This window comes from Penicillium verrucosum (assembly GCF_028828655.1).
Source record: "Penicillium verrucosum strain IBT 35672 chromosome Unknown utg000001l_segment0_segment0, whole genome shotgun sequence".
NCBI lineage: Eukaryota > Fungi > Ascomycota > Eurotiomycetes > Eurotiales > Aspergillaceae > Penicillium > Penicillium verrucosum.
The window spans coordinates 7,211,874-7,236,905 of NW_026643210.1; the positions used below are offsets into that span (position 1 = coordinate 7,211,874).

At 48.9% G+C, this 25,032-nt stretch overlaps 12 protein-coding genes across 12 annotated transcripts; 7 read left to right on the plus strand and 5 right to left on the minus strand.

Moving 5' to 3' along the window:
- Positions 1–502: 502 nt before the first annotated feature.
- isa1 (Fe-binding Fe/S cluster assembly protein ISA1) lies at positions 503–1,278 on the minus strand (the record flags this gene model as incomplete). Its single annotated transcript, XM_057215391.1, has 2 exons — positions 503–540; positions 606–1,278. 2 exons carry the CDS (start codon positions 1,276–1,278, stop codon positions 503–505), a joined length of 711 nt encoding a protein of 236 aa, XP_057077274.1.
- An 807-nt stretch (positions 1,279–2,085) lies between these two features.
- Positions 2,086–4,495, plus strand: N7516_002672 (ARMH3 family protein; the record flags this gene model as incomplete). Its single annotated transcript, XM_057215392.1, has 8 exons — positions 2,086–2,169; positions 2,223–2,345; positions 2,405–2,485; positions 2,542–2,695; positions 2,757–2,869; positions 2,925–3,259; positions 3,312–3,722; positions 3,787–4,495. The coding sequence occupies 8 exons, from the start codon at positions 2,086–2,088 to the stop codon at positions 4,493–4,495; spliced, it is 2,010 nt and encodes a 669-aa protein (XP_057077275.1).
- Positions 4,496–4,967: 472 nt separating this feature from the next.
- N7516_002673 (Histone acetylase complex subunit MRG15-2) lies at positions 4,968–6,301 on the minus strand (the record flags this gene model as incomplete). The annotated part of the gene is made up of 4 exons (XM_057215393.1): positions 4,968–5,119; positions 5,201–5,588; positions 5,691–5,913; positions 6,144–6,301. The coding sequence occupies 4 exons, from the start codon at positions 6,299–6,301 to the stop codon at positions 4,968–4,970; spliced, it is 921 nt and encodes a 306-aa protein (XP_057077276.1).
- A 759-nt stretch (positions 6,302–7,060) lies between these two features.
- Positions 7,061–7,654, plus strand: N7516_002674 (Cnl2/NKP2 family protein; the record flags this gene model as incomplete). Its single annotated transcript, XM_057215394.1, has 1 exon — positions 7,061–7,654. The coding sequence occupies one exon, from the start codon at positions 7,061–7,063 to the stop codon at positions 7,652–7,654; it is 594 nt and encodes a 197-aa protein (XP_057077277.1).
- Positions 7,655–8,474: 820 nt separating this feature from the next.
- Positions 8,475–8,936, plus strand: N7516_002675 (Ctf8 family protein; the record flags this gene model as incomplete). Its single annotated transcript, XM_057215395.1, has 1 exon — positions 8,475–8,936. One exon carries the CDS (start codon positions 8,475–8,477, stop codon positions 8,934–8,936), a length of 462 nt encoding a protein of 153 aa, XP_057077278.1.
- A 596-nt stretch (positions 8,937–9,532) lies between these two features.
- N7516_002676 (4-hydroxyphenylpyruvate dioxygenase family protein) lies at positions 9,533–10,904 on the plus strand (the record flags this gene model as incomplete). The annotated part of the gene is made up of 3 exons (XM_057215396.1): positions 9,533–10,206; positions 10,264–10,428; positions 10,520–10,904. 3 exons carry the CDS (start codon positions 9,533–9,535, stop codon positions 10,902–10,904), a joined length of 1,224 nt encoding a protein of 407 aa, XP_057077279.1.
- A 610-nt stretch (positions 10,905–11,514) lies between these two features.
- N7516_002677 (Dabb family protein) lies at positions 11,515–12,027 on the plus strand (the record flags this gene model as incomplete). The annotated part of the gene is made up of 2 exons (XM_057215397.1): positions 11,515–11,616; positions 11,815–12,027. 2 exons carry the CDS (start codon positions 11,515–11,517, stop codon positions 12,025–12,027), a joined length of 315 nt encoding a protein of 104 aa, XP_057077280.1.
- Positions 12,028–12,568: 541 nt separating this feature from the next.
- Positions 12,569–15,522, minus strand: N7516_002678 (putative GTPase activating protein (Gyp5); the record flags this gene model as incomplete). Its single annotated transcript, XM_057215398.1, has 4 exons — positions 12,569–12,631; positions 12,689–13,630; positions 13,692–15,404; positions 15,478–15,522. The coding sequence occupies 4 exons, from the start codon at positions 15,520–15,522 to the stop codon at positions 12,569–12,571; spliced, it is 2,763 nt and encodes a 920-aa protein (XP_057077281.1).
- Positions 15,523–16,020: 498 nt separating this feature from the next.
- Positions 16,021–17,286, minus strand: N7516_002679 (Rab geranylgeranyltransferase BET4; the record flags this gene model as incomplete). Its single annotated transcript, XM_057215399.1, has 5 exons — positions 17,236–17,286; positions 17,076–17,183; positions 16,919–17,025; positions 16,444–16,898; positions 16,021–16,385 (listed from the first exon to the last, which is right to left on the minus strand). The coding sequence occupies exons 1-5, from the start codon at positions 17,242–17,244 to the stop codon at positions 16,021–16,023; spliced, it is 1,044 nt and encodes a 347-aa protein (XP_057077282.1). The 5' UTR covers positions 17,245–17,286.
- A 280-nt stretch (positions 17,287–17,566) lies between these two features.
- On the plus strand, positions 17,567–20,319 carry N7516_002680 (WD40 repeat domain-containing protein; the record flags this gene model as incomplete). Its single annotated transcript, XM_057215400.1, is given in 4 exon segments — positions 17,567–18,500; positions 18,676–19,823; positions 19,841–19,980; positions 19,995–20,319. The coding sequence occupies 4 exon segments, from the start codon at positions 17,567–17,569 to the stop codon at positions 20,317–20,319; spliced, it is 2,547 nt and encodes an 848-aa protein (XP_057077283.1).
- A 630-nt stretch (positions 20,320–20,949) lies between these two features.
- N7516_002681 (uncharacterized protein) lies at positions 20,950–21,722 on the plus strand (the record flags this gene model as incomplete). The annotated part of the gene is made up of 2 exons (XM_057215401.1): positions 20,950–21,230; positions 21,392–21,722. The coding sequence occupies 2 exons, from the start codon at positions 20,950–20,952 to the stop codon at positions 21,720–21,722; spliced, it is 612 nt and encodes a 203-aa protein (XP_057077284.1).
- A 256-nt stretch (positions 21,723–21,978) lies between these two features.
- Positions 21,979–24,554, minus strand: N7516_002682 (WD40 repeat domain-containing protein; the record flags this gene model as incomplete). The annotated part of the gene is made up of 2 exons (XM_057215402.1): positions 23,964–24,554; positions 21,979–23,905 (listed from the first exon to the last, which is right to left on the minus strand). Exons 1-2 carry the CDS (start codon positions 24,527–24,529, stop codon positions 21,979–21,981), a joined length of 2,493 nt encoding a protein of 830 aa, XP_057077285.1. The 5' UTR covers positions 24,530–24,554.
- Between the last annotated feature and the right edge of the window lie 478 nt (positions 24,555–25,032).

Below are 25,032 nucleotides of genomic sequence, written 5' to 3' on the forward strand. Positions count from 1 at the left end.
TTTGCTATCGCTTTTCTGCAATCCTGAAAGACTAATAGGAAGGAAAACATAGTGCTCGAGGAAGTAGGTTTATGGTGATTTTTGTGATTTTTGTGAGGTAAGTATGGTAGTTATGTCACATGTCATCATCAATGTCCTTCGGACTAATCTATACAGTTTGAAAGAACCTTGGAATGTCTCTGCAGACAAAAAAAAAAAGAGACAAATGTTCATTGGCTGAGCCTCTAGCCTGTCTTTGGACATGGCCCGCCAACTTGTGAGCCCACAGGAGCCCACAGCCACCACAAGGCGTAGTAAAAAAAAAAAAAAAAAAAAGCAGAAAGGGAAGTAGATAAAGGTATCAACTGGATATCAAGCGTATGTACTGAAACAAAAGGGTAGTCGTGGAATCCCCAAACCCCCTTTGAAAACGCCGTCCGATGCACCGAGAAAAAAAGACGCCGAAAGGTCCCGTATAAGAAACATATCAAAAGGAATGCTCAAGCTGTGTGCTTAAACATGCTTAAACCATGAAAGATTCACCGCAGCCACATTCTTCCTCTGTGATGATGAGTCAGTAAACCGAATCTTGAGAAAATGGTGCAATTTTTGCAGGGGCCACATACTGATATTGGGGTTGCGGAAAACAAATCGTCTGCTCAGCTTATCCTCTTGCCAGTCCATTTCACTACCGATAATACTGAACAGAGCCTTGCTGTCGATCAAGACCTTCACGCCGTCCTGCTCGACTACCTCATCGAATTTTCCCGGCTTCTCCACGTACTCCAGGTGATAGGCGAGGCCTGAACAGCCACGGTTTTTCACACCCACTCGAATGAACTTGGGTTCCGGCTGCGCCATCAATTTCCGAAGCTGCTCGGTGGCCACCGAGGACAATTTCATGGCTGCCTTTCTTGCCCGAAGCGGCCGACGGGGCTTCGGGGAAGTCTTGGGGGCGGCCGGAGAAGCGGAAGTCGGTTTCGATTTTTGCGCTTCGCCTTCCCGTAGGCTCACATTTGACGATGTGTTTTGTGATGTGTTTTGGTATGATTTTATATCGGAAGGAGGGAATTCAGCTGAGATGGAAGTGTCGGCGCCGCCGCTGCTTCGAGGAGGCGGGAAAGAGGATGGGAGTGAATGAGGACGGTAGGCGGTTGCAGTTTGCATGTCCCGTTTGGAGGATAGATGAGCGTTTCCATATGATGAGAAAGTGCGTAGACGTCCAACTGAGGGCTTTGCCCATCGGAGGAGTGTGGCGGATGATGTCACAGGACGTTGCATGGCGGTAGAGAAGCTCATGGTCGGGGAGCAATCAATGTGAAATGGAAGTGAGCCTCGAATAAAATTGCTATTGGGTCATAGGATCTTGTGTGAAAGAAAGATGATGGAAGAATTGATTAACAAAGGTTGAGAAAGAAGAATGACTGTTTTGAGGATTCTCCCCGTGGCCCCGAGTTAGTTACGTAAGGTAGTTGCATGACGCAGATTCGGCCAATCAGCGTTAATGAATTTCTACACATCGGCAATTGTAAGCAGTGGCGCCATTCCTCAAGGTCCCAGGTTATTTCGAATTGGTAGAGACTAACTAACTAATCAAAGATCTTACTTGAATTCCACTTTGCCTTATACCAAAGTACAATATAGTTAGATTAATTATAGAATCACCAATTCACAACTCAACATTGATTTCCAATGTTGTCATTCAATGCGTTTTTCGGAAGCTGAGTCATCATATACTGGCGGAGAGTTCCGTTCCTCGGAGGGACCTGGCTGACCCCCCATGAGGATGCCACATCCAATCCAGTCATGTGGCGGGGAAGAGTATCAATATGTAGATTATGGGTTATATAGATCTACCTGTTTAATATACAAATATATAACATACTAAAAAAGCCATACTTTTTTTTTTCTTTTTATCCCAAATTGTAAAACATATTTCCAACTGTAGAGGACATGTGGCTGGATCGGCTGACAAAGTGGCTGGTGTCCCTTTTTCATGAACTTCGAAGCAATTGAATCAACTCGACTTTAATTTAACCTTACTCTTTTGGTACCCGAGGCCCAATGCTGGCGATCTAACCGTTGCAGATCTTCTCATCTAATACCATGGACATCTCACCCCTTACCCAGCAGAGTAGACCCGAGTCCTTCAAACCTAAGATTGTCCAGCTCTATGAGAATCTCTTCAAAGTAGGGACATAAACATGGCTTTTGTCTGATATTTACTAACATACTCCTGATAGACACCAGATGATGCAGACCCCTCGGAGGGCTTTTGGAGAGAACTCTTTTTGCTACCTCCAGACCGAAACCAACTACATGCTATCCTAGACCATTTGAGCCCAGACGATACAATCGGTCTACAGGTAAGTCATTATAGGAAGTGTCCCAGAAATTCAACACAGACAGCTAATGCAATTACTAGATTCAAACCCAGCGTTTCTTTGTCCGTGCCATTCGTGAGGCAGCAGCTGGGGTCGTCCCGGCGGATTCTTATGCACTAGATGTAAGTACCCCGTGAAAATCAATGACCGGGACATATTCTCTAACCTTGTTTTACAGACATTGACTGTTTTCTTGACAAGCATTCTGAGCAAGAAATACACAAATCCAAGTTCGGATGTCATCACTGTTCTTGCAGGACTAGACGAGGTGGACCATGTCATTTCCGACTTCGTGGCCGTCTTGGATAGAACCATTCGAAATGGCAGTAGCTGTAAGTCTTTGCCTGTTCTGCTCTTAACCAATACCGTGGCAGTTGATCCTAATTTTTCCAGTCGATGTGCGGCTCAAGGCCATCAAGACTGCCATTGCCATGACCAGCGGCGCATACAAAACTAGCCTGGTCTCCTATTTCACACACCGGGATCTTTTCCCATCGCTTATGAAGGTTTGATTTGATCGCACTGCTTCTATGTATGCAAATAACTGACAGTTACGAATAGTATGTCTCTGATTCCGATACCCCGCTGCAAGTGTTCGATCCATTCCTCCTTCTGGGGCTATTGGCAAACTACAACAAGTTTGAATTCCAAAATCCCTACCAGCTTCGACTTGATGATTTTGTGAACGAGTCAAATATTGAAAAAGTTGTCAAGGGTGTCGGTCTGGCATGCAATCGCCTGCGAAACGGCTACATTGCTGTCCAGGATGACATTCCAGAGGGCTGGAGCTTGACCAACACATTGATTTTCTTTGGACTACGAGCCCTCGCCCCTGGCGCCAGGGACAAAGCGAACCCTCCTTCGGCGGAAGAAGCGAAGGCCATGTTCGCTGATCTGTAAGTGCTCTGCGTGGAGAACCCATTGATTCAAAACTTACGATTCTGGCAGTCCGGCACAAGAAGCCGCAATTCTAATGGCCACATACGACTTCACAAACGCCAATAAGCTCTTTGGTTATCATTTGGTTCATCTGGAACCAGAAAGCAACGAGGCAGAGTCTCCTTTCTCGAGCTTCCTTTCATTGTCCTCCTATCTTCTCCAACATGCATATCGATCCCCGCGGGTCGGGCAATATGCCGAACTAAACTTGTTTACACTTCGCATCCTAGTCGAAGATCCAACCATCTGCAAGCAAATTTGCAGCGAAAATGTCAAGCGTAAGGTCCGCATCTGTCGACAGAAACAGCCCTACCTCCCCATAGTCAGCGGAGACCGGGTCCTCGCAACCGTCATCTTTGATATCGCCATCGATACTATTACGCATAACCTTCGCCGGCGCCTCGACGTCAACATCTACAGGTATTAAACAATCCTCCACTTTCTACATTCATTTTAACCATGACATAACTAACAATCTTCCCAGCCACACAATCGCAATCACCCTCCGCCTCCTAACCTACCTCTCAAAGAACAAGATCCGCCTCACCTACCACTGGTCCGAGCTCTGGCGGACTCTGCTCTCCCTTATGCGCTTCCTAACAACCTACGCCTCCGATCTAACCAGCAACCCCAAGATCCAAACACTCACGACCTCCCTCGCAGACCTAATCGCGTTCTGCGTCTCGGGCGGCGACACCTTCCTCCCAGACCCAGCCTCCTACGACGACCTCTTCTACAAGCTCGTCGAAACAGGCCCCATCATCTCCAAATTCCGCAATGCATACGCATTGTCCCGCTCCAATAACGCAGTAACAGGTGTTTCAGCCTCCAAATCACCTGATGCAATCTCCCAAAACGAGCGGCATTCAGCAGCCATCGACACCCTCCAATCTGTATCTACTCACTTCTACACCCTCCTCTTCCATTCGGAGGGCGCGGACGCCGCTTCTGTTACTGCTGCTGCTAGTCCCAAGCCTGATGAGCCTGGGCCGGTGGCGTTGCCGTCGATTAGGAAGAAGAATCTCTCCCCGCGTGAGGTCCACCGTATCATTAAGCAGGGTTATGATACTTTGAGTATTCAGCCGCCTGAGGGTTTGAGTGCTTGGGCTAAGTGGCGTGAGGCGGAGTGGAAGAGTGAGTTGAAACGTGCGGCACGGTGCGCTGTTGATGATGCTAGGCAACTGGTTGCTTAGGTGTCGTGTTATGGGGGTCTTTCTTTTCTTTTTCTACTTTCATGGGCCTTGATATGGATTCTATATGTTTGTGGGTGGTGTCAGAAAAGGTAGATAGATCACTGGGTAGTAGCGGTGGTATCACTGATTTCTATCAAAATACATATCCAGTTGAGAAATTCATATTTTCTTCCTTCCTCGTGTTAAGTCATTATTTGTTTGCATCTGAAAACTACGAAGATCATAGAGATGTCAGAGCTCGATCTCTCAACTACCGTACGTATTGTGACTTCAGAATCCCATGAAAATATTCTACGTCTTCTTTGAGGTTCATTTAAGCAAAGTATTTGTATTCCAGGCCCGCAGGCCGCGCTTCTTAAATTGTAATTAAAAAAAAGAACAAGTTTGCTGCTGGAAGGGTGTTATGCCCACCCCAACGCACGCAACAAAAAAGATAGAAATCCCCCCCCCAAAAGAAAAGCTCCCTCCGCACTCAGTGAGTGCTCTCCGCCGGCTGGTAGCTGGTGGCGAAGTACTTCTCCGAGTGCTTGCTCAGCCACATGGAGAGCTTGGAGATCTCCTCTCGCAGGCGGTTTGTCGCCTGCAAGTCCATGTTGGTCTGAGCAATCAACTCAGGCATGGTGCCTACACCAACACAACCATTAGCACAATTCTCAACTCTCACAGTTAATCCGGAAGTGAGATGAACCAGAATGGGATACATACTGAACAAGCGGATGAGGTGCTCCGCTCCGTAGACATCGATGGGGCCCTTATCGGCCAGGTCCCCGGTGGCCGCCTCGAACTTCTTGCGTAGCCCACGGTACTGGGGGCGTTCGTGGCGGTAGAGAAGGATTTTGTCCAGACACTTGTCGAAGTACTCCTGGATCCCGGCAACCACTTCCTCCAGCACGTCCTCGTCTGCCGACGAGCCCGACCGCTTTGGAAGCTCTTCCTCGTGCCAGTCTTGCAGGATCTGGCGGACTGGGTACTTCGCCGGCAGAGAGATCACGCACTGGTTCTTGGTTACCTGTTCCCAGTCATCTACAAGCAGGGACTTCAAGTTGTCGGGCATGATAATGCGGACAGAGGGGCGGATGTTGAAGCTCTCCTCCTATTGAATATTGTTAGTATGGAGTCATAATGGTATAGATCATTTTTCTTCTTGGTTTTGGTTCCATTGCACCAAATTTAGTAGATGTGGTAATTTGCATACCTTTTCGATTTCGCTGTCACGGGCTCGCTTGGTGCCACGGCCGGGAACGGAGTCCTCGCTGTCCCGCACAGAGTCACGGTCGGAACCGGCACGCTTCTTAGCAGTGACTTTAGTGTTCTTCATACGGAAAGAAGCTTCAGCTTCGCGACGCAGATTGTTGGCCAATTCGCGGTTGTCTTCAGTGTGCTTGCGAAGACGGTCCTCCATGACCCAGTCATCCCAACTGTTCCAATGTTAGCAAATTGTTCCATGAAAATGATCTTATACATATGGGTTTTTAGAAAACAGGTGCAATAAAAAGCAAGAGGCATTTTTGGCATAGCAGTGCATAGTTCGAGGGCAAATCTTCCGTAATGGGCCGGACAAAATTTCAAATGTTGGAGGGGGAACAATCTCAACACGACATCCAGGACGCAAAGAAACAGGGGAAGAAATACAACAAGTCAGACTTACGTATTCTTCCAGCCCTTGTAGTGGACTTGATATTCAAAGGGGCTCTTCTTGTCGTTGGAGTCCTTGTGGCGAACATCCAGGATCTTGGCATCGTAAAGGATCTCATGGTGGAAGCAGAGGACCTTCTCGTCCTTGCTATACATGGAAATAGGAGCCATTTTTGTCGGAGAAAGATAGAAGATGTGCGTATCGAAGTTGATAGGACAGATTGCAGACCTTTAAGGTCGAAGGTGTAGAGAAGATGTCAGGATGTTTCCTTGTCTTGCGGGAAAAGGGTGTGATACAAGCGGCAATAGCCACGATCTGAAGAACCCTGAAAGCCTTCAGGGACTCCAACAGATTGTAACCCTGCAAGTAGATCTTGCAAACTTAAGCAAAGACAGTCAAAGAGGAAGATGCACAAATGGCAGTACAGGATGCTTTTGACAGCAAATCCTAATTCAGCAAAGTGGAAGAAGGTGCAAGAAGGAACAAGATTAGATCGAGAGACCAGCTCAGGAAGAGTAGAAATGATCAAGACTTTAGAAGAGAGAATGGGTTGGCGTAGTTGGTTGATGTAGATGTAGATGAAGTAGAGTCGAGTGGAAGAAGAAGAAGGAAAACAAGCGAAGATGAGTGGCCCCTTGGAAGAATTAGACGCGGGCAGCCTATTGTCACCATTTACATTGACAACTATTCATACATTTTCTATTCATTACAATAATACAATAGGGGAACTATTGATCAATTCAATTCTTCTATTTTCATTCTGTTTCATATTCTTTTTTTTCTTTGTTCACGTGAATCTTGTCAGCTTCGGTTCGCGTCAAACGGGAGAACTACAGCTCCTACACTCGTCAGGGGAAAGACAACTACTATACTCTCATATTTTTGTGTGTACTTTGTGTACTGTGTGTACTACACACTACACACTCATCATGCCTCCCTCCGAGGAGTCCATCCTCAGCAATTTCCTGCTCTCACCAGCTCCGCTACCAACAGTCATGTCACTGCAAAAGTTCACAGAGCTCTTCCCAAAACGCCTGAGGGCTCATCCACACATCAGGACTTTGTATCGGGAACTGCAACAGGTCCGAGAACAGGACATGGACCGAGTTAATGAAAGCATCGACAACGAGATCAAGCAAGGTGAAAGGCAGAGAGCAGAGCTCCGAAAAGCCATTCTAGCCACTGGAGTCGAAGCTTCAAGTTCTGAAGAGCAGCGCGAGTTGGACGTGGACCTTCATCTGTTCGGTCAGCCACCTACTTCTTCGCCGGGAGATTATCATTCGGTGGCTAGTCTGCTGGCTGAAATGGAGACAGCCAGCGCTAATATCGAGCATGAAATTGCCGGTATTGATCAAGAGGCTGCGGAGATTTTGGCCCAACTTGATACGACTGTTGGTGGTATGAGCGATCTCCGTTACGGCAAATTACAGGGTCCAGCAGGGACTGCTGAAGATGTGGCTGGTGAGGCGATCAAGGGCCTGCAGAACCTTGAAGATGTTTGCTATAAGAGTAGCACTTCTTGAGAGTTATGTTTCTGGCTCATTGTGCATTGTGCATTGTGCATTGTGCCCATTTGTTCTTTGCAATTGAGCAAACACCCTTGAACTATTAGTATGTGGTCTCAATGTTGAGTCTGGCAATTAAAAGACCTTAGCTAACATATCGATATGCAGAAAGAAGGCAAAATATCACGGGCGCTTCAGTGTCGGAATCTTGCTTTTGAGAGTTGTGTGGTAGTTCGCCCAGGCATTGAAGTATCGAGCTTTACGTTCTCATCTTGAACTCGTGCTGTGTTGTCACCACTTTCTGCCTCGGAGCTATGTTGCAGGGTCAAGCAAGCTACCTATTCTCTGCTCTTTGCGAGGGCACGAAAGCTGTTCTCTTGCAAAGGCCATCTATCACATTCTTACGATACAAGTACGAACCTGGACCATGGGCTTGAGAGAACTCTTCTATTACGCCAGAGCTCCTGTCCACCAGCCACGCTCAAGCCCTAACCGTGTAGCAAATCTGCAACCACTGTTACCTTTACAATGTTTTAACGCTTGGCTTGGTTCTGGACACCGGTTTTAGACCAAGTCTTGACTACCCAGGTATACTTTGCGTGAGACAGGACAACCATAGTGGACTACTGAGAATACGTGCATCTAAAGCCATGTACATATTCCTAATCCCACCAATTCTACAACTCATAAAATAAAATAAAATATAGTATGTGCTTGTAATTCCAATAATTAATTGCCACGGCCATTTCTCGCGATAAGAAAAATGTGGGGAAATACTCAACGCGTGCCGCGTTCGCGTTTTCCTTCCTTCAACTCCAATTGAACAGCACACTCCATCATGCCCTCCATAAAGCTACAACCACACTGCTCAACTCCGGCAAAGGCGACTACAACTGCCTCAACTCCGAACAATCCCCTTCCAACACTCCTTCAAACACCCTCGGGCCTAGCCCTTCTCGAGCTCCAGGGCACAATTAATGTCCCCTCAGGGAACGAAGAAGATGACTTAGACTACTCTACATCTACGGATAATCCGGCTGCCACCTTCGAAACTCCGATTGGAAAACTCATGTTTCCAGACTACTCGGTCCACAACCCAGACGACACAAAATGGATGAAGCGCGCTTACATGTATGTCGGCCGGTATCAGCGGATGACTGGGGAAGTTAAGAAACTGCCGCGGCCAATTGCTGTACTACGGAAACGTCAGCCGTCGGAGGGCGAGGAACTGGAGGTTGTGGAGATCGTGCGCTATAAAATCTTCTTCAAGAGTCGGCCGGAACCCGTGACCAATGTTTGATTGGGTTGGCTTGAAGGTTTTACTTTTTTGCATTGGAATGGAACAAACTAACGAGGTGGGATCTTCTGGAGATGGCATCTATTGTGTACACCGCAGGACTTGGAGGACTTGGATGAAATGTTGTGACATGCATGGCCAGCCCAACTGAACATGGCCTCTCGCTTTGCTACGGAGAACAGCGGCTTTTCTCCACAGCATTGACCTCGTGGTGTGCGGAAACATCAATTCGACTCCTGCAGGTATACAGGCCCGAATTTGAACCTCCCAAGGTTCACCGAAGGAGGCCATCAGACCAGCCGGCACAGACAGCATGCTTGAACGAATGAATGACTTCAGCATTGCCTCATATGTTTATATTAGATAGCCATCTCTCTATTGATCCGGAGATGTGGGCTTCAAATGTGACACGTCTGGACAGGGATCCCCTCACCAGTATTCTATTTTTCTCCTCAACCCCGACCTAGCTGTCTTCAAAATCACTCATAAAATAACCTGACCGCAACTTATACCAACGCCAAGGGCTGACGGAGGGAGGACATGCGTCTCGGTTCACACCTACACCGATACCAGCGCAGCCACGATCAACAGCACCAACCATGACCGTCCCTGAAAATGAAGATATCTTCCCTGCGAAGATGGGGCCCGAATATGTCGGCTTCGATCACATCCATTGGTATGTCGGCAACCCCAAACAAGCCGCCTCGTATTGGATCACTCGCATGGGCTTCCGCCCCATTGCATACCGCGGCCCGGAAACCGGCTCGCCTTATCTCGTGAGCTATGTTGTGGCCAACAGCGGCGCTACTTTCGTTCTCACGGGGCCAGTTTGCGGCCCGCCGAACGAAAGCTCAGAAGACGGTCTCTTGCGCAAGGCTTCGAATTATGAGCGGACGACGCTGGCTGAGATCCATAAGCACTTGACCGTACATGGTGACGGGGTGAAGGACGTCGCATTCCGGATTGCGGGCGATATGCAAGCTGTATGGAAGCGGGCTGTAGGTAACGGTGCTCGCGCCATCACCGAGCCGCGGACGGTTGCTGTCGAGGGACATGGGTGGATCGTCTCTGCAACTGTTGGGACGTACGGGGATACTGTACATTCTTTGGTGAATCGTGAACAGTATTCGGCGAGCGCTCCCTTCTTGCCGGGATATCGATTGCTCGATAGTGAAGACCCGATCACACAGCTTCTCCCACCCATCAATCTTCTTGAGATTGATCATTGTGTCGGGAATCAGTCGTGGGGAGGAGTGGACAGCATTGTCCAATAGTGAGTAGAATCCATGTCGTTCTTGTTGGAACTATCGCTCTAACAAAGGAGCCTTAGTTATGAGGAATGCCTCGACTTCCATCGCTACTGGACAGTCGACGATAAAGACATGTGCAGCGAGTACTCCGCGATGCGATCAATTGTCATCGCTTCGCCAAATGAAACCATCAAAATGCCTATGAATGAGCCCGCAGCCGGCAAGAAGAAATCACAGATTGAGGAGTATGTAATCTGTCTCTATTCTTTTGTTCTTTTGTTCTTGTCTTCCGTGTCCTCTACTCCCCCTACATACCAACCCCTCTAACCCCCGCAGATTCGTCGACTATTACCACGGAGCCGGAGTGCAGCATATAGCCTTCCGGACATATGACATCGTCGCTGCCGTAACGGGGCTCCAAGCGCGCGGTGTCCAGTTCCTCAGCGTACCAGCTACATACTATGCGGATCTGCGGAAACGCCTGACACAAGTGTCCTGGACACTTGGAGCGGATATAGACGTGCTCGAGCGGCTGAATATCTTGGTTGATTTTGACGAGCGTGGATACCTGCTTCAGATCTTCTCCAAGCATGTCGGGGATAGACCGACGGTGTTTATAGAGGTCATTCAGCGGAATTCGTTTGATGGGTTTGGGGCTGGGAATTTCAAGAGTTTGTTCCAGGCTTTTGAAAGGGAGCAGGCTCTCCGTGGGAACCTGTGACCATTAGTGGTTGCTTTGGGGATCTTAGAGCGTGGAATTATTGAATTGGGAGAAGCGCCATGTTATATCCGATCTAGGGAGTTTAGTTAATCTTCGGAGTATCATAAGTGAAGCTAATAAGTTTCCTCGGTACTTCAATATCCATCCTAGATACCTATAACTATAATATACCTAGAATACCCATCATCATCCTTGACTAGTTATATATATACCTGACTGACTATATATCCCAATTCCGCACACCAAATACCCGAGCGGAAATAGTGCGCTCTCCAACCAACGCCAATTCCGCCCTAACTCAGTCCCAATGTCCCAATTGACGAGACAGACATGAAAGATATAGAAGATAGAGAAGATATAACACATATAGCACATATAGAATACAACCAAGGCCAACACTAACCAACTCAAGAAAAACCACGAATTAAGCCACCAAATCACAAATCAACGGCTCTCCTCCGAATCCCGACGGAAGTATCAGGGACAATACCTAACTAGGTATCATATTATCCCCACCTTAATTAACCCCGCTATATAAATCCATATAAAGACCTCCCCGTACCCCCAGTATCCAATTCCCAGACTCCTAACCCACCACATACTCAAAACAATGGCCCCTATCGAGCGAATCACCCTCTTCAAGATCCCCAACGAGGCGGATCTCGCCCGCGTACTGGAGCAGTACAAGGTCCTCGCGAAGACCGCTACAAAAGTGAGTAACTATTGTCTCTTCTGTACATTTCACAATCCACAATCCTATTCCTGTGCAGTCCGTGTCGTTCGGCTACGTACATCCATGTACTACCTAGCGATTCGGAAGAGAGCGGAAGGGGAAATGACAGGGATTGTCGGAATGAAACGAAACGCAATTGAGCGGTTATTAACGGGTGTTGTTTTTTCTTTTTTTTAGGACGGCAAGCCCTATATCGTCGCTGCTGCTGTTGGTGCTTCGATCCCCGATCCTCGCAATAAGGGGTACAACTTGTCGGTTAAGACGACGTTTGCTTCGATGGACGATATGAAGTACTATGATAGCGAGTGTGAGGCGCATAAGGCTCTCAAGGCTTGTGCTGGGCCTGTTAAGGAGGATGTGTTGACGACTTTTTATGAGAATATTTTGTAAAGAATCTTAAAATCTAGAGATATTGGGTTTTTGGGCATGTTTGATTTTCGTATAAAGAGAGTATAGAGCTAAGGTAGAGAGCTAGCACATGCAGAAGCTAGATAATAAGGTGAACAAGTTCCATTGATGATGTACATGGCATACGTCTAGTACGCCCTGCCCGAGGATCGGAGATAGACATACACACTAAAGCAAATATAATTCAACAGGTAGCAAAACACCGATGCCTTCCAAAAATGGCATGCTAGGAGCTTAGAGAAGGTCGTAAAGGTGAGGGTGGGGAGGGGCGCAAATCATAATACTGGCTCAAAACGGGGGGAAGCAGACACGGGGAGGGAAATCACGACAAAAGCAAAATGACCCGAACCCATAAACATGGTGCAAATGCGCAGGATAGAATGCGCAGGATAGAATGCGCAGAATAGGACGTGATCGCAGATCCTCGCTATCTCCTCTGCGCATTCCAAATTTCCAAATTTCCAAATATACAGAACCGGATACTGCTATCCGGAATCGAGACGTAATAGAAACAATAATGTGATCAGTCAAGGGCACGACGGAGGTCGCTCCATTTCTGGCGGAGGTTCTCGTGGTTTTCGGAAATCTGTTCGAGTTCGTCAGTCTAAACGTCTCACGCTGAGTATTGAAGGAGATATCGTACCTCTGCCCACTTCATTTTCGTGGCAACCAACTCCTTCTCCATGTCGGACATTGATTCCTCCATCGCACGGTTCTCGTTTTGCACCTCGATGTTCCGCTTCATGATCCGTTCCATTTCTAGGCGAAGCTTCTCCTCGACTTCGGCCGGCTGCTTGTCGACCACGTTCTTGAGTTCGCTGACCTGGAGTTCCAAAGCCTCTTTGAGGTCGCGCAGCTCCTCATTCTCAACCTTGACATGAACTAACTCGGAGGCCAATTGCACATGCTCTTTGTCTGATGCTTCGGCACGTTCCTCGAGAAGTCGGACACGCGCGCCCTGCGTGCTCACGGTGTGCCGCAGGTGTTCCACCTCTACTTCACGCTCTTTCTCGGTTCGAGTCTTTTCCTCCCACTCGGCGGTGTACGTGGCAAGCATCTCGGACGTGAGGGGAATGGCGCAAGCGTCCTGCACCATGATGTCGGATCGGTAGATCTCCTTATCGGAGGCACCGGAGCTTCCGAAGAAGCCTGACTCCAGGATCGATGAAGTGGATGGCTGCTTGTCAATGTACGCGTCGAACAAACGCTCTTTCAAGAAAGTAGTGAGCACACTCATGTCTTTCATTTCAAGTAGCGCGTCTGCATTTCGTTTCATGATCGCAACGCCGAATTTGAGGATGGTAGTCTCTAGTCCTTCTTCGAAGATCAGGTCGTAGATGCGAAGGACCAGTTGTAGCGGGAAACGGTAAGCGAACAGTGTCAAGAACCACTGGGTGGCGTAGAGCTGAGGGGGAACTCCACGGCGCCGGAGATGGCAGTAGAGAGCGGGTTCTAGGTCTTCTAGAAGTCGTTCGAATTGGTATAGACTACGGTGAAGCCCGGGCATATCCTGAATGAACATATCTCGTAGAGAGTATTTGTTCATCAACTTGACCATCATGGCGAAAGCATCGACCTCGTCCATCTGCGAAAAATAAAAAACGTTAGCCAATGAGCTCAGTCAGCTTGATCAAGGGTATACTCACGTTGAACAGCAATGGCATAGCAATAAAGTTCATACCTTGCGCGTATCCAACTCCCGTATCATACAAGGCATATGCCTTGCACAACCCAAAGAGACCTTCTTGGCTGCCCTGGGAAACAAAGTATTTCGCGTAGCTAGTGCGAGCACCCAGGTCTCGCCTGATCACCTTCTCCAATTTTTGCAGCGCAACGGCGTCTGTCTTTGCTTTCTTCAGACGTTCGGCCTCATTTGAGGCATTTTCCTTGGACAACTTATCTGTATCTCCTTCGTAAGATGGACTGGGGGCAGCACTGCTAGACCGTGATACGGAACCAGAGTGGTGGGAGCGGACTGAGGAGCGCGAGGACGTGCTTTCAGTGCCATTTATTGTTCGTCCATCTTTGTCTTGTGCTGTACCACGCGCCACGAGTTCTCGATAGGTGTCCTCCATCTCAGCAGTCTGGCAATCTGCCAAGATTTGCCAAATCACTCCTCGGATCGTCTGAGGGATACCTCGTTTGATGGCAGCATTCAGTTCCTCTGAGCTTGCCAAGGCCTGGGGCCCATTGTTCACCAGGTGCTGCCACATCTCCCAATCCACCGGGGTTGAAGCATCAGCCACAGAACCTGTTCTCCCAGGAGCGACAATCGTCGAAGGTGAAATGGCTCCTGATGCTACCAAGATGCCTTCCTCTCCTTCCTCCGGGATGATATTGGGGCTAGTCCCAGACTGGCTGGTGCTGGCCTGGCCCGATCGCGCGCTCGTCTGGTCGACCTCTGGCGCATGGCTCTCCTCGCGCAGACGCAGCATTTTGAACTGATCCTTCAAGCTATTTCGTCTCGGCTTCTTTGAGCCAACGCTCGAGACGTCATCGCCATCACGAGCAATTTGGTCTAGATTGCTGCCGAGGGTCGACACGGAGGTGGCAGTATTGCGTCGGCTGGCAGAGTGGGGTGGGGATTTGACGTCCTTCGCAGTGGTCGAGGTTGAGCTTCGAGAGAACCACGCAAAGGGGCCACTGGACTTTCTAGGAGGGGCTGGCTGGGGAACAGGTGGATTCTTGTTCACTGGAGGAGCCGCCCATGGGACTGAGGGCAGACTACCCGACAGACCCATCAGCCCTGCGCTTGCCGGAGGGGCGGGATCATCCTTGGGAGGTAATGGAGGCGGCTCTGGCTTGTCCCCTGTGCCCTGTGGCTTGTTCGTCGGCTCGTCTTCCTTGTTGTTCATCAGGTTCACCTCGTCGAGTGAGGATGATGTTGATAAACGGTGGGATGTGAGTAGAGGCGACTTCTGGAGTGGACTCTGATCGCGATCTTCTTCGTCCTTCTCTATTTCTGTCTGCGTAACATCGGACCCTTGCTCCGGCTTGTCACCCTGGGTGGGCTCATCGGTCGCGGTGCTCACCTCGTCGTTGGTGTCATAGTTATTTTCATCGTTGGTATCCGTTCCTTCGCCCTGTTTCTTCCCCTTTCTCTTGTTCTTCTTATTTTTCTTGTTATTCTGTCCATCTTGCCCCTCGCCATCCTTGTCCTGCTCATCGACGGTGTCGGTCTTCTTCTCGTCCTGCGATTCAGAAGGGAACGGAGGTTTTTCCGTCGATTCCGGAGACATAAGTGAGCCAATTGGAGGACTGTCGGTCAACGATCGGGTGGAAGTGGACTTGGGGATGGTGACGTTGAGGTTGTTGTTCTCCTGGATTTCAGGTGTTTCAAGGGCGTCGTCAAAAGACTCCTTTTTCAGATGGCGATAAGCTCGTGTCAAGGGAAACTGGGAGATTGGAAATATCCGAGTCTTAACCACTTACCACTTCGTATTCAGGACTGTGTTTAGGCATAGACATGTCGGCCATATCTGTTTCGATGACCTCACAACAATCAGAAGATCAAACACCCCATAGGATCGCAAGAAAGCAAGGGCTCAAAAGAGCTAAAAGACAAGAATTACAAGGGAGTGGAATCTGCGAAAACAAAAAAAAGTGAAAAACAAGATGGAATGAGGAAGGAATTGACGGGATTTGATGAGTTTCAAGTCGAATGGCCAGGTACACTCGCCGCTGATTGGCGCCCCAGGGCGGAACCGAGAGGTCGGAGACGTTGGGAATGCATTTGCATATTCTACGATGTACGTTGTACGTTGTATGTTGTATGTTGTATGTTTTGTATATTATGTTCAGAGGATTATAATTAGTCTATCTTCATGCATATAGATTTAATAAGAATGTCTTAACATGGTATTTTGGCTTCTCTAGGAATTCAATGTCTTAAATGTGGCACTAACTATATAGTGAGCAAAGGGGTAAACAAATAGTCCAACTGATATGCATAGATAGTTTATGAAACTATTTACTTCACAGAGTCTTCTCAAAATCAAGCCATCTTTCTCGTCGCAATGGATCCAGCTTCTTCAATTCGGAGAGCCAGCTCAGGATCTGGTCGCGATCCTCAGAAGACAGGCGGCCTTCCACTTTGGATGCGAGAAGGGTGCACTCAATTAATGCCTGGTAGATGTATTTGCAGTCTTCAGCCCCATCCAGCATCTCTTGGACCTCTTCAATCTCATTTCTAATGTACTCTAGCCGGTCGGAGGAGCTCAAATTGGGAGCTAGAGTTCGTTCGGCCATCGACGGGTCGAACACATTCATCAAATTTTGGTGATAGAACCAAAGTGACTGATCATAAGGATCAATAAATGCTTGATGAATGAGAGATAGTTCTAAAAAACCCCTCCAGATTAGCATAAGGCAGACACCGATAAGACAGGTTAGACCAACCATCATCCAACATTCTTCTCCGATCCTCATCACTGGCAGATTGCTCATCCAAAAGGGATTGGATAAGCTTTGTCCGGTAATGCCACGCGGAGAAGTTGGAAAGATTGGCGCCAATCATCTTCTTGGCGTATTCCAATTCCTTCTGAGTCATGCTTGTTGCTTCTTCAGCAGTACCAAGCTCCTTCAAGGTCTCGACCACGAAGCGTCGATAACCCCACCCGTGGAAATTCCGGCTATCGAGAGTCAACATTTTGCCCACAAGGGCAAGTTCTTGCTGCCAGATTTGCCGGGCCTCGGGAAGGGGTAGTAGACGGCGAGCTTCATCCAACAGCCACAAACGATAGTTCCAGATCCAGTAGCACTTAGGGAAGCTCCGGAGAAGGGGAATCAGAAAATGTAAATCATTTATGATTAACTCGGTGATTGAATGTGCAGCAGTCTCATCATCCGACCCCCTGCTTGGGAGAATTGATACTGCAGTGCCTGTCGGCGGTAGTTCCAGGCTGTGTAGTATTCTGGATTGCTAGACAGCAACTCCGAGATCTTCTTCAATGTCTCGACTGTATACTCATGCTCAGCCACCTGTTATGTGTTAGGCTAGGTTTGTACGTAAGATCTATAAGATGACCAACCTTTTTAGATACCAAACGCTCGAGATCCTTGTAATTTTCTATCTTCTGCAGCTCTTGCTGTCGTGCCTCGGCGGACTTCTCAACTGGTTTATACCGTGGCACACCATGCTATCGCAATCGTCAGCCCCAGAACGGTATATTCATGGGAAGTTAATCTCACACTGGGCATTTTCAGTTTTTGTTTGACAATAAGAAATATGTAAAATGCGTTACCTAGGTAGGTTGCTTCGTGTTGATCAGATGCCCGCCAACTAGAATTATCTCATTGGTGCATGAGGCGGTGGAGTAACTTACGTAACCTTCTCGGCATTTCCAAGGTTGTAACTATAACTTCACGTGATCCGCACTCTTTCTACATTTGGGACTTGTCTCTGCTTCATCGTCTTTCTCGTCTCGCCGCTATGCCTTCAAAGAGAGGCCTCCTTATACATTCCTTTTTTTAGATCTAGGCCATTACTCATATACAGCTTATCGACCTGCATCCAAAAACAATGATAGATATGCAACGTCACTCCTTCGAGGAAACCTCTACAGGAAGTCACAAACATCCTTTGACTTCACACTCTCGATCCGAGTCTTCCAAGGACAATGGACCTGTCCAACTGACTGAATTCGCAACCATCAATTTGCCATTCTTTGAAACACCTACTTCTCAATCATTGTCAAAGCCCAACCCTCAACCTGTTCTGACACCCGTCCCTCGTTCCAAAGAAAATCGGGTGTCATCACCCAAAAGAGGTCGCAGCAGAGTCAGGAACAATGGGAATACAGCAGCAGCAAGAAGTTCCTTCCAAAGTCCGATGTCGCCTAATAGATTCATCCCAAAGAGAGACTTCGTGGAACCAACATCAACAACCTTTCGTGTGGCCAAGCATCCACAGCGCCTTTCGCCTCAGGAGAGACTATTTCGACGACTTCCTCCTTGGGATGATCCATTTCTGCCCTCAATCCCGCATAGGGCTTATGTTGCCAACAGGCCCCGGCAGTCAACTCGACTCCAGCAGATCCCACATCAACGGCCTCGTCTAGTTGCCGAAGGCAATATCACAGGCAACAACACCGCCCATGAATCTTTGAGACAGGTCAGCTCTGGTGCAGTTTGGAACGTGGGTGGGGCTTCTGCAGTCCTCGGTAGTTCCCTTACTGCAGCCCCTGATGACACGCCGCTCAGGTCGACCAATGGGTCATCAACTGCCCCAAATTTCGTGGCTCGGTTCTTACCCAAAAGACCCAAATACAGTGAACAAGAAATCCATGAGTCAAGGCTTGCGCTTGCCTTGGGAATTGACCCAACGACCAGACAGCTCGGTACTACTTGTCTGCGGTATCTGGATGCTCCCCTCAATCCAGCATCCCCTGACTTTGAGCGCCTCTCTCCGTTTGAGTGGAAGGACAGTGCTTGGAAGAAAGTTGAAAAAGAGCATTGTAAGTGCAACCGTAGTTTGCAACAGCCACTCCCTGACCCTACTTTTGGAATAAATTTACCATTTACAGATAAATATATATATGATATTTCAATCCAACTTTTGGAAATTGTGAGACTGGCCTGGCAGTATCCACAGCCTTCTCCGGGGCATCAACTAACCCAGGTTGTCTCCAGGGCCCACATCTCCTGCCAGAAAAGAGGTTGTTCCACCGAAGCCTTTTCGAATCCTTGATGCTCCCTTCCTTCGGGATGATTTCTACTGCAGCACTCTTGCATACTCAACGACATCTGGGATACTGGCTGTGGGCCTGGCTCATCAAGTATATCTCTGGTCTGAAGGCCATGGAGTGGATTATCCCCCCTTTCCGGATCTGCACCCCTCAAATTATGTGACTTCCCTGTCATTTTCTTCTGAGGATGGCGGGCGAAGCATTCTTGCAGTGGCCCGGCGATCTGGTCAATTGTCTCTATGGAGCACATTCGAGAAGCAAGCCCGGTTTGAAATCAGTCATCCCAGTACCCTTACATGCGTGGCATTTAAGCCCAAAACATCACGGCGATTTTCAGAGCGGTTCATGCATGTGTTAGTCGATGTGGAGGAGATTGTTGTCGGCGATGACTTTGGGAATATCTGGTACTATTCGGTCGAGTGGTCTGACCAAGAAGACCAAGCTAAGTGGAAATGGAATGGGTCCATGACGCTTCTTGCCAAGATATGTGCACACACTCAACAAATCTGTGGACTGGCCTGGTCACCCGATGAGAAGTACCTTGCCACGGGCGGTAATGACAATGCCTGCCTTCTCTTCAAACTGGCCGAGATTGTTCCACCCCAGCATTTGAAGTATACGGCCCCACCCATTATGCCCCCGGATTCCCCCAGTAGCTTTAGTCTCGGTGTATTTCCATACATTGAACTGGGCACCGCAAGAAGACAACTGTCTCTTAGACGGCCTGCTCTCCCATCATGGCTTGCTGCGCCGATTAAGCCTCCGACCACAGCCGCGCTTTTAAACCATGCCGGCACTCTAATTTCGGGTGGTGGGCGAACGATTCTAGTCCCACACGGTCGTCAGAAGCACCGTCTGATGCACTCCGCTGCTGTCAAAGCAATTGCATTTGCGCCATGGCATTCATCCCTGCTCGCGACGGGGGGAGGTACTAACGACAGAGCGATACACTTCTATCACACCCGGAGCGGAGCGTGTCTCGCAACGATCAATGTCTTTGCGCAGGTGACAAGTCTGATATGGAGCGAAACTCGACGTGAGATCGCTGCTACTTTCGGTTATGCACAGCCAGATCACCCATTTCGAATCGCTGTATTTGCCTGGCCCAGCTGCGCACAGGTGGCCGTCGTTCCCTGGGGGGCCCTATGGAACCACCTGGGACGGCCCTGAGACTCGAATCAGCAACTTCGACTGCGGAAGAGCATTGTGGGCAGTACGATATCCAGGGAAAGTCCCTTGTTGCTCGGGTGTACACTCTAATAGATCGGGCACTCAGTCATCTTCACCCTCGTCAAGCCGGAGTCGGTCCACAGAGCGAGGAGCCGCGACCCGGGGCCGCAAGGTCAGTAGCCGCAAGATCGGTGCTCGGATGGTCGCCCCCAAGGAGAAAGAAGGTGGAATGTGGTGCACACGAACAAGGGAGGAGGGATGCATTATTGTCGCGTCTAGTGATCAAACTGTGAAGTTCCATGAGGTCTGGACTGGAAAAAGGACAAGTACTACCTCTGCTTGTGGACTGTTCGGTGGAAGCGACATTCTCGAGGGCCTGGAGGGCATTGAGAAGACTGGTGGTGAAGTCATTCGTTAGTATTCTTTGTCTTCTTGGGTCTGGGTACTAGGTACTCTCACTATCCTTAAAGGCTTATATTTTTATTAGTTTAGTGCTACAGCGAGGGAACTTGGGTAAGTTTATCATTCTTTGTTCTGAGGAATTCAATTCTTGTGTTTTTGTTTTCTATAGTACAATCGAGCATTCATCTTCAGAGTCTAAAATCAGTCCATATCCAAAGCGCACTAAGCCTGCGGGATTGGACTGTGTATGGGAGGTCCAATGTAGACTCTCTTAGGCAGGTTCATGACTAGATGTGATATATATATATATATACTGCTGTCGAGTGGAAAAGAGATTCAACGTTCAACGCATAACATAACAGGTAACTATAGCAGATATTATATATATTACAATATAACAAACCCTCTAATTGGACCTAGAATCTTACATTTCAAATAATAATATGAAACCAAATACATTGACCTCGACATTAATGCGCTGGTAGCCTATTACAAGAAGTATATAGGCGATGTAATAGAACGCCGATCTCACTCCACCTCTCTTCAGCTCCCCAAAACGTATCTCAGCTCTTCAATTTTTTCTTTATTATATCTTCTTTCCTCCTAATTACCTATCCGTCACACAATCCACTCCAATTCCCTCAAAATGCGCCTTCAAACCCTCATCCAATTCATCCTCCCTTCCGCAACCCTCGCCCAATCCCCCGATACCTCCCTCGGCTCCACCCTCAACATAACCGTCATCGGCGCGCGCCACAATCGCTCCACCTTAGAGTGCTGGGCTCTCCAGCCAGGATTCGAAACATCCGATCAACCCGGCCAAGTCGGGACCGCCACGCTGAATTTAGGGAGTACCGGTGGAAACGCGTCGTTTACAGTACTACGGGCTGGGTTTGATGGCGGTAGACATAATGCGCCTGCTTTGCAGTAAGTGATATTCTCCTTTTCTTTCTTTTTTCTTTCTTTTTTTTACACATGCATTTTGCTATTTCAGAGTCATCTGTTCTGGATGAGTTGTTCTTTATGCATGTTTCTTTGGGGTTTCCAATGTTGTTTCCATAGAGTCCACACTTATACAATATGTATAGATGGGTGGTCTTCCTCTCCGGCTTAGCGCATATTACGCTCCCTAACTCGACAACCGAGGCCTGGATTCAAGGCGGCAAGAATGGAGCCATTCTGGCTCTCGATACGGCTGATGTCAGTGCATTGGGTCACTTCACTACCTATCCCTCGCAGGATCGGACCACATCCGTGCTGATCCCCCTCGGCGAGAAAGGGGTACCGGGTCATCGGGTCTTGCATAACGGTCCCTGTCAGGGGGGAGGAGTTACTTGTATAAATGTTTGGTTATGCATAAAACAATTCGTGCATAGGATTTATACTGTATGTGTTTTTATCGCCTTGATATACGTCTAAAAATAACATCCGGATCTGCACGGTAGCTACGGAAGGAGAGATATCAAGACACCCGAGGTAGAATTTCAATAGACATTGATAGAGACGCAGAGGCGCTCGGTAGAGGCACAAGATATCGAAAGCAAAAGATAAAACAAAGAAAAAAATGAAATGCAGACCCGGTCGGATGCATCGAAAAATAAAAATATGTTCTTTTATAGACCGTTACCTCCCCTTCTCCCATCTCTAATTCATACAACTTCAAAAAGAGACACGCTTATTTCCTGCCGCCCTTGCTCTTCTTGCCGACAGAAGCAGAAGACTTACTCTTCTTTGATGGCGGGGGCTGCTGTTGAGCAGCATTGTCAGACTCGTCATCCTCCGTGTCAGCAATGAAGTCAACCATGGAGCCATCACTATCCTCATCATCGTTCTCATCCTCGTTCTCCTCGAGCGATTCCTCGGCATCGGAAGAACCGACAGACTCAGCAGCCTCAATGTCCAAAATGGGCTCTTCGTCATCATCTTCATCGTCACTTCCATCATCCTCGTCATCTTCAGACTCATCGACGCCGTTCATCATTGACTCATCCTCATCGTACGCCTGGTCGCGTATTGACTTCCGCGGCGTCTTGGCCTCGGTCTCACTGTCCTCGAGATCGTCCTGACCCTCGACGTAGATGACATTATCCTCGTCCTCGCTGTCCATACCCTCATCGCCACCGCGGATTGATTGCCGCAGTCCCAATTGAGCATCAAGCATGTCGAGCTTGCCCTTGAGGAGCAGAAGGGATGGCAGGCTGGCAGAGCGCTGGTCCATGACCTTGTAGAGGGAAGTCATGCGCTTCAGGAGATCGGGGTGGCCGGCCAGGGCACCACCGTGAGCAACGCAGGTCCACTGTACCCAGACGAGAAGGTGGCCGTAGCGACCAGGTCGGGAGGCGAGGCGCTCAGCGAGTTTTTGAAGCAGGGTCGCGGCCAGAGAGGAGTCGAGACGCTGGATGGTAGTGCGGATGATGGAGGTGTCACCAGTGTGGAAACAAGATTCAAGCATGCTGCTATCGTTGGTCTTGAGCGACTGCGTGAGGACAGTAGCAAGAGAAACACCGGTGGGAATCTGTTGCACTGCGGCCTGGGGCTTGCCGGGCACCAATGCACCCAGGAGAACGTCGTCGTCAAGCTCGGCCTCGACGTCGACTTCCTGGCCTGCGTTTGCGCGCAGGAGTTCTCCGAATGATGGCTCTGCGCCCTCTTCTTCTTCTTCCTCCTCCTCGGAATCGGATGCATTCTGCATCTCAACGTCCTCAGTCGCTGCGACTTGCTTAGTGGGCTTCGTCTTCTTCTCAGTGGAAACCTTGGACTTCTTGTTGTCCTCGTCATCGGAGTCCTCCTCGCTACCAGAATCAGATGCGTCTTGTCGTGAGTCCTCCATCTCTACATCATCATCAACCAGGTTTCCCTGCTCGACATTCATGCGAGACTCGTCGACACGGGTCTCGCCTGAGCTCTTAACTCCATTCGTTGTGACGGAGGAAAGTGCTGAGCCGGACTTCGTCTTCACCACAGTCTTGATTCCAGTGAAAGAAAGCTCATCGGTATTCTCATCGAGGAACTTAACACGCTCAAATACAGGAATCACACCACCTTCGGTGTATGCAACCACGAGAGTAGGGCCCTGGAATGAGATGGCGGCGACGGGAACGCAGGCGTTCGAGGAGTCGGTGTTGGTGATTTTGAGAGTTGCGTTTGCTTTCTGGGTCATCTGTTTCCGACTGGCCTTGGCACTGGCGGAGGGCGCACTTTGGGGCTGAACAAATGGCTTCGTGAAGAGTTCGATGCTACCATCTGCGGTGACTGCAGCAAGCACTTGGCTCTCCGGGGCGGCAACACCATCAGTTTGCAGAGTAATGGACGAGACCTCCTGGTCGGCGACAAGGTTGCGAACAAGCTTCTGGGTGGTGGCATCAAAGACGTTGACAAAGCGGTCACCATCGGATGCAAGGAATGCACCCACTCCAGCAGACTCGGAAGAGGACGAAATGACGGTGTGGATAGGGTTGCGCATGGCAGGGAACTGAACCGGCTCGTCGGCCTTCTCGGTATCTATTAAGTACGGGGTCTGGGAAGCGCAGATAAGAGGAGGGTTCGAGGGAACGGGGCGGGAGAGAGCAGTGAAGACTGATGATGCGGGGAGGTGAATTGTCCTATAGGTATATCATTAGTTAGGAGCTCGGTGTAGCCCAGCAAATATCAAAAACTTACTTGGTGCTTTGTCCGGTGCGCAGGTCCCATTGGACAAGCTTATTGTCACCACCGATACTCCAAGCCTCCTGGGCGGGCCGATCGGCTGTGAACTTGAAGTCCTTGATACCTTTGTCGTGTACGCCGGTCAAGGTGCCGACCACCTTATCTTCGGATGGAGAGTACATGCGGATATCCGATGTGTTTGTGCCAAATGCAACCACGATATCGCCCTGGTCCAGGCCATCAACAGCTCCATTGACATCGGAGCCGCGCTTGCGCTTCTTTTTCGACTGGTCACGGCCCTTGCCCGAGCCACCATAGTATCCCCAGTCCAAAGAGGTCACTGTCTCCTTCGGCCCCAGAGCATGCTCACACTGGAGGCGTCCTGTCTGTGTGTCGTGAATGCGAATGTGCTGTCCATCGAGGCCTTGAATAACGGACGCAAACAGGGCCAATTGGTACTCTGACGGGGAGAATGCAGCGCGCAGGATGGACGATTTGCTGCCCGCATATGTCATGCCCGACGCCGGCGATGCGGCGGCTGAGGCGACCTTGGTGGATGGGCGAGTCGTCTTCTTTCCCATCTTGGCTGTAACTTTTTTTTCTTATCGTTTTTTTTTCCTTCTCGTAGTCGAGGGTATGGTGGTGTGAAGATAAATATCAATAGAGCAAACCCAAATAAAGACAACAAAGATTCCGATAAGACTCTATTTTTTTCCGCCCCTAAGGAAACAAATGGGGGTTTAGGCTGGTGGTTTCGCAGTTGATCTGGACAGGAAAAAAAATGTTCTGTAGAGCCTTGACGGGCTAGTCCTAAAGTGGTTTAGACTGTCAACTGTTCTTATCTAATCATATCATCCCGTGATGCTTCAATGTCAGTACAACATGGAGAGAGTACAATCCATAGGTCCTGGGGTAACTCTGCTAGCTATTTAATTCATTTCAGTCGAGGTTTCATAGTGGTTTGTTTTTGACCTTCGCTGGGACCCTTTTCGTTTTTAGCTCTAAGGCTTTTATAACAACACACGACTTTTTGCTTTTAGCATCCCTTTGCCGAGCGAAAATATATAACTAATAGACCATTTTA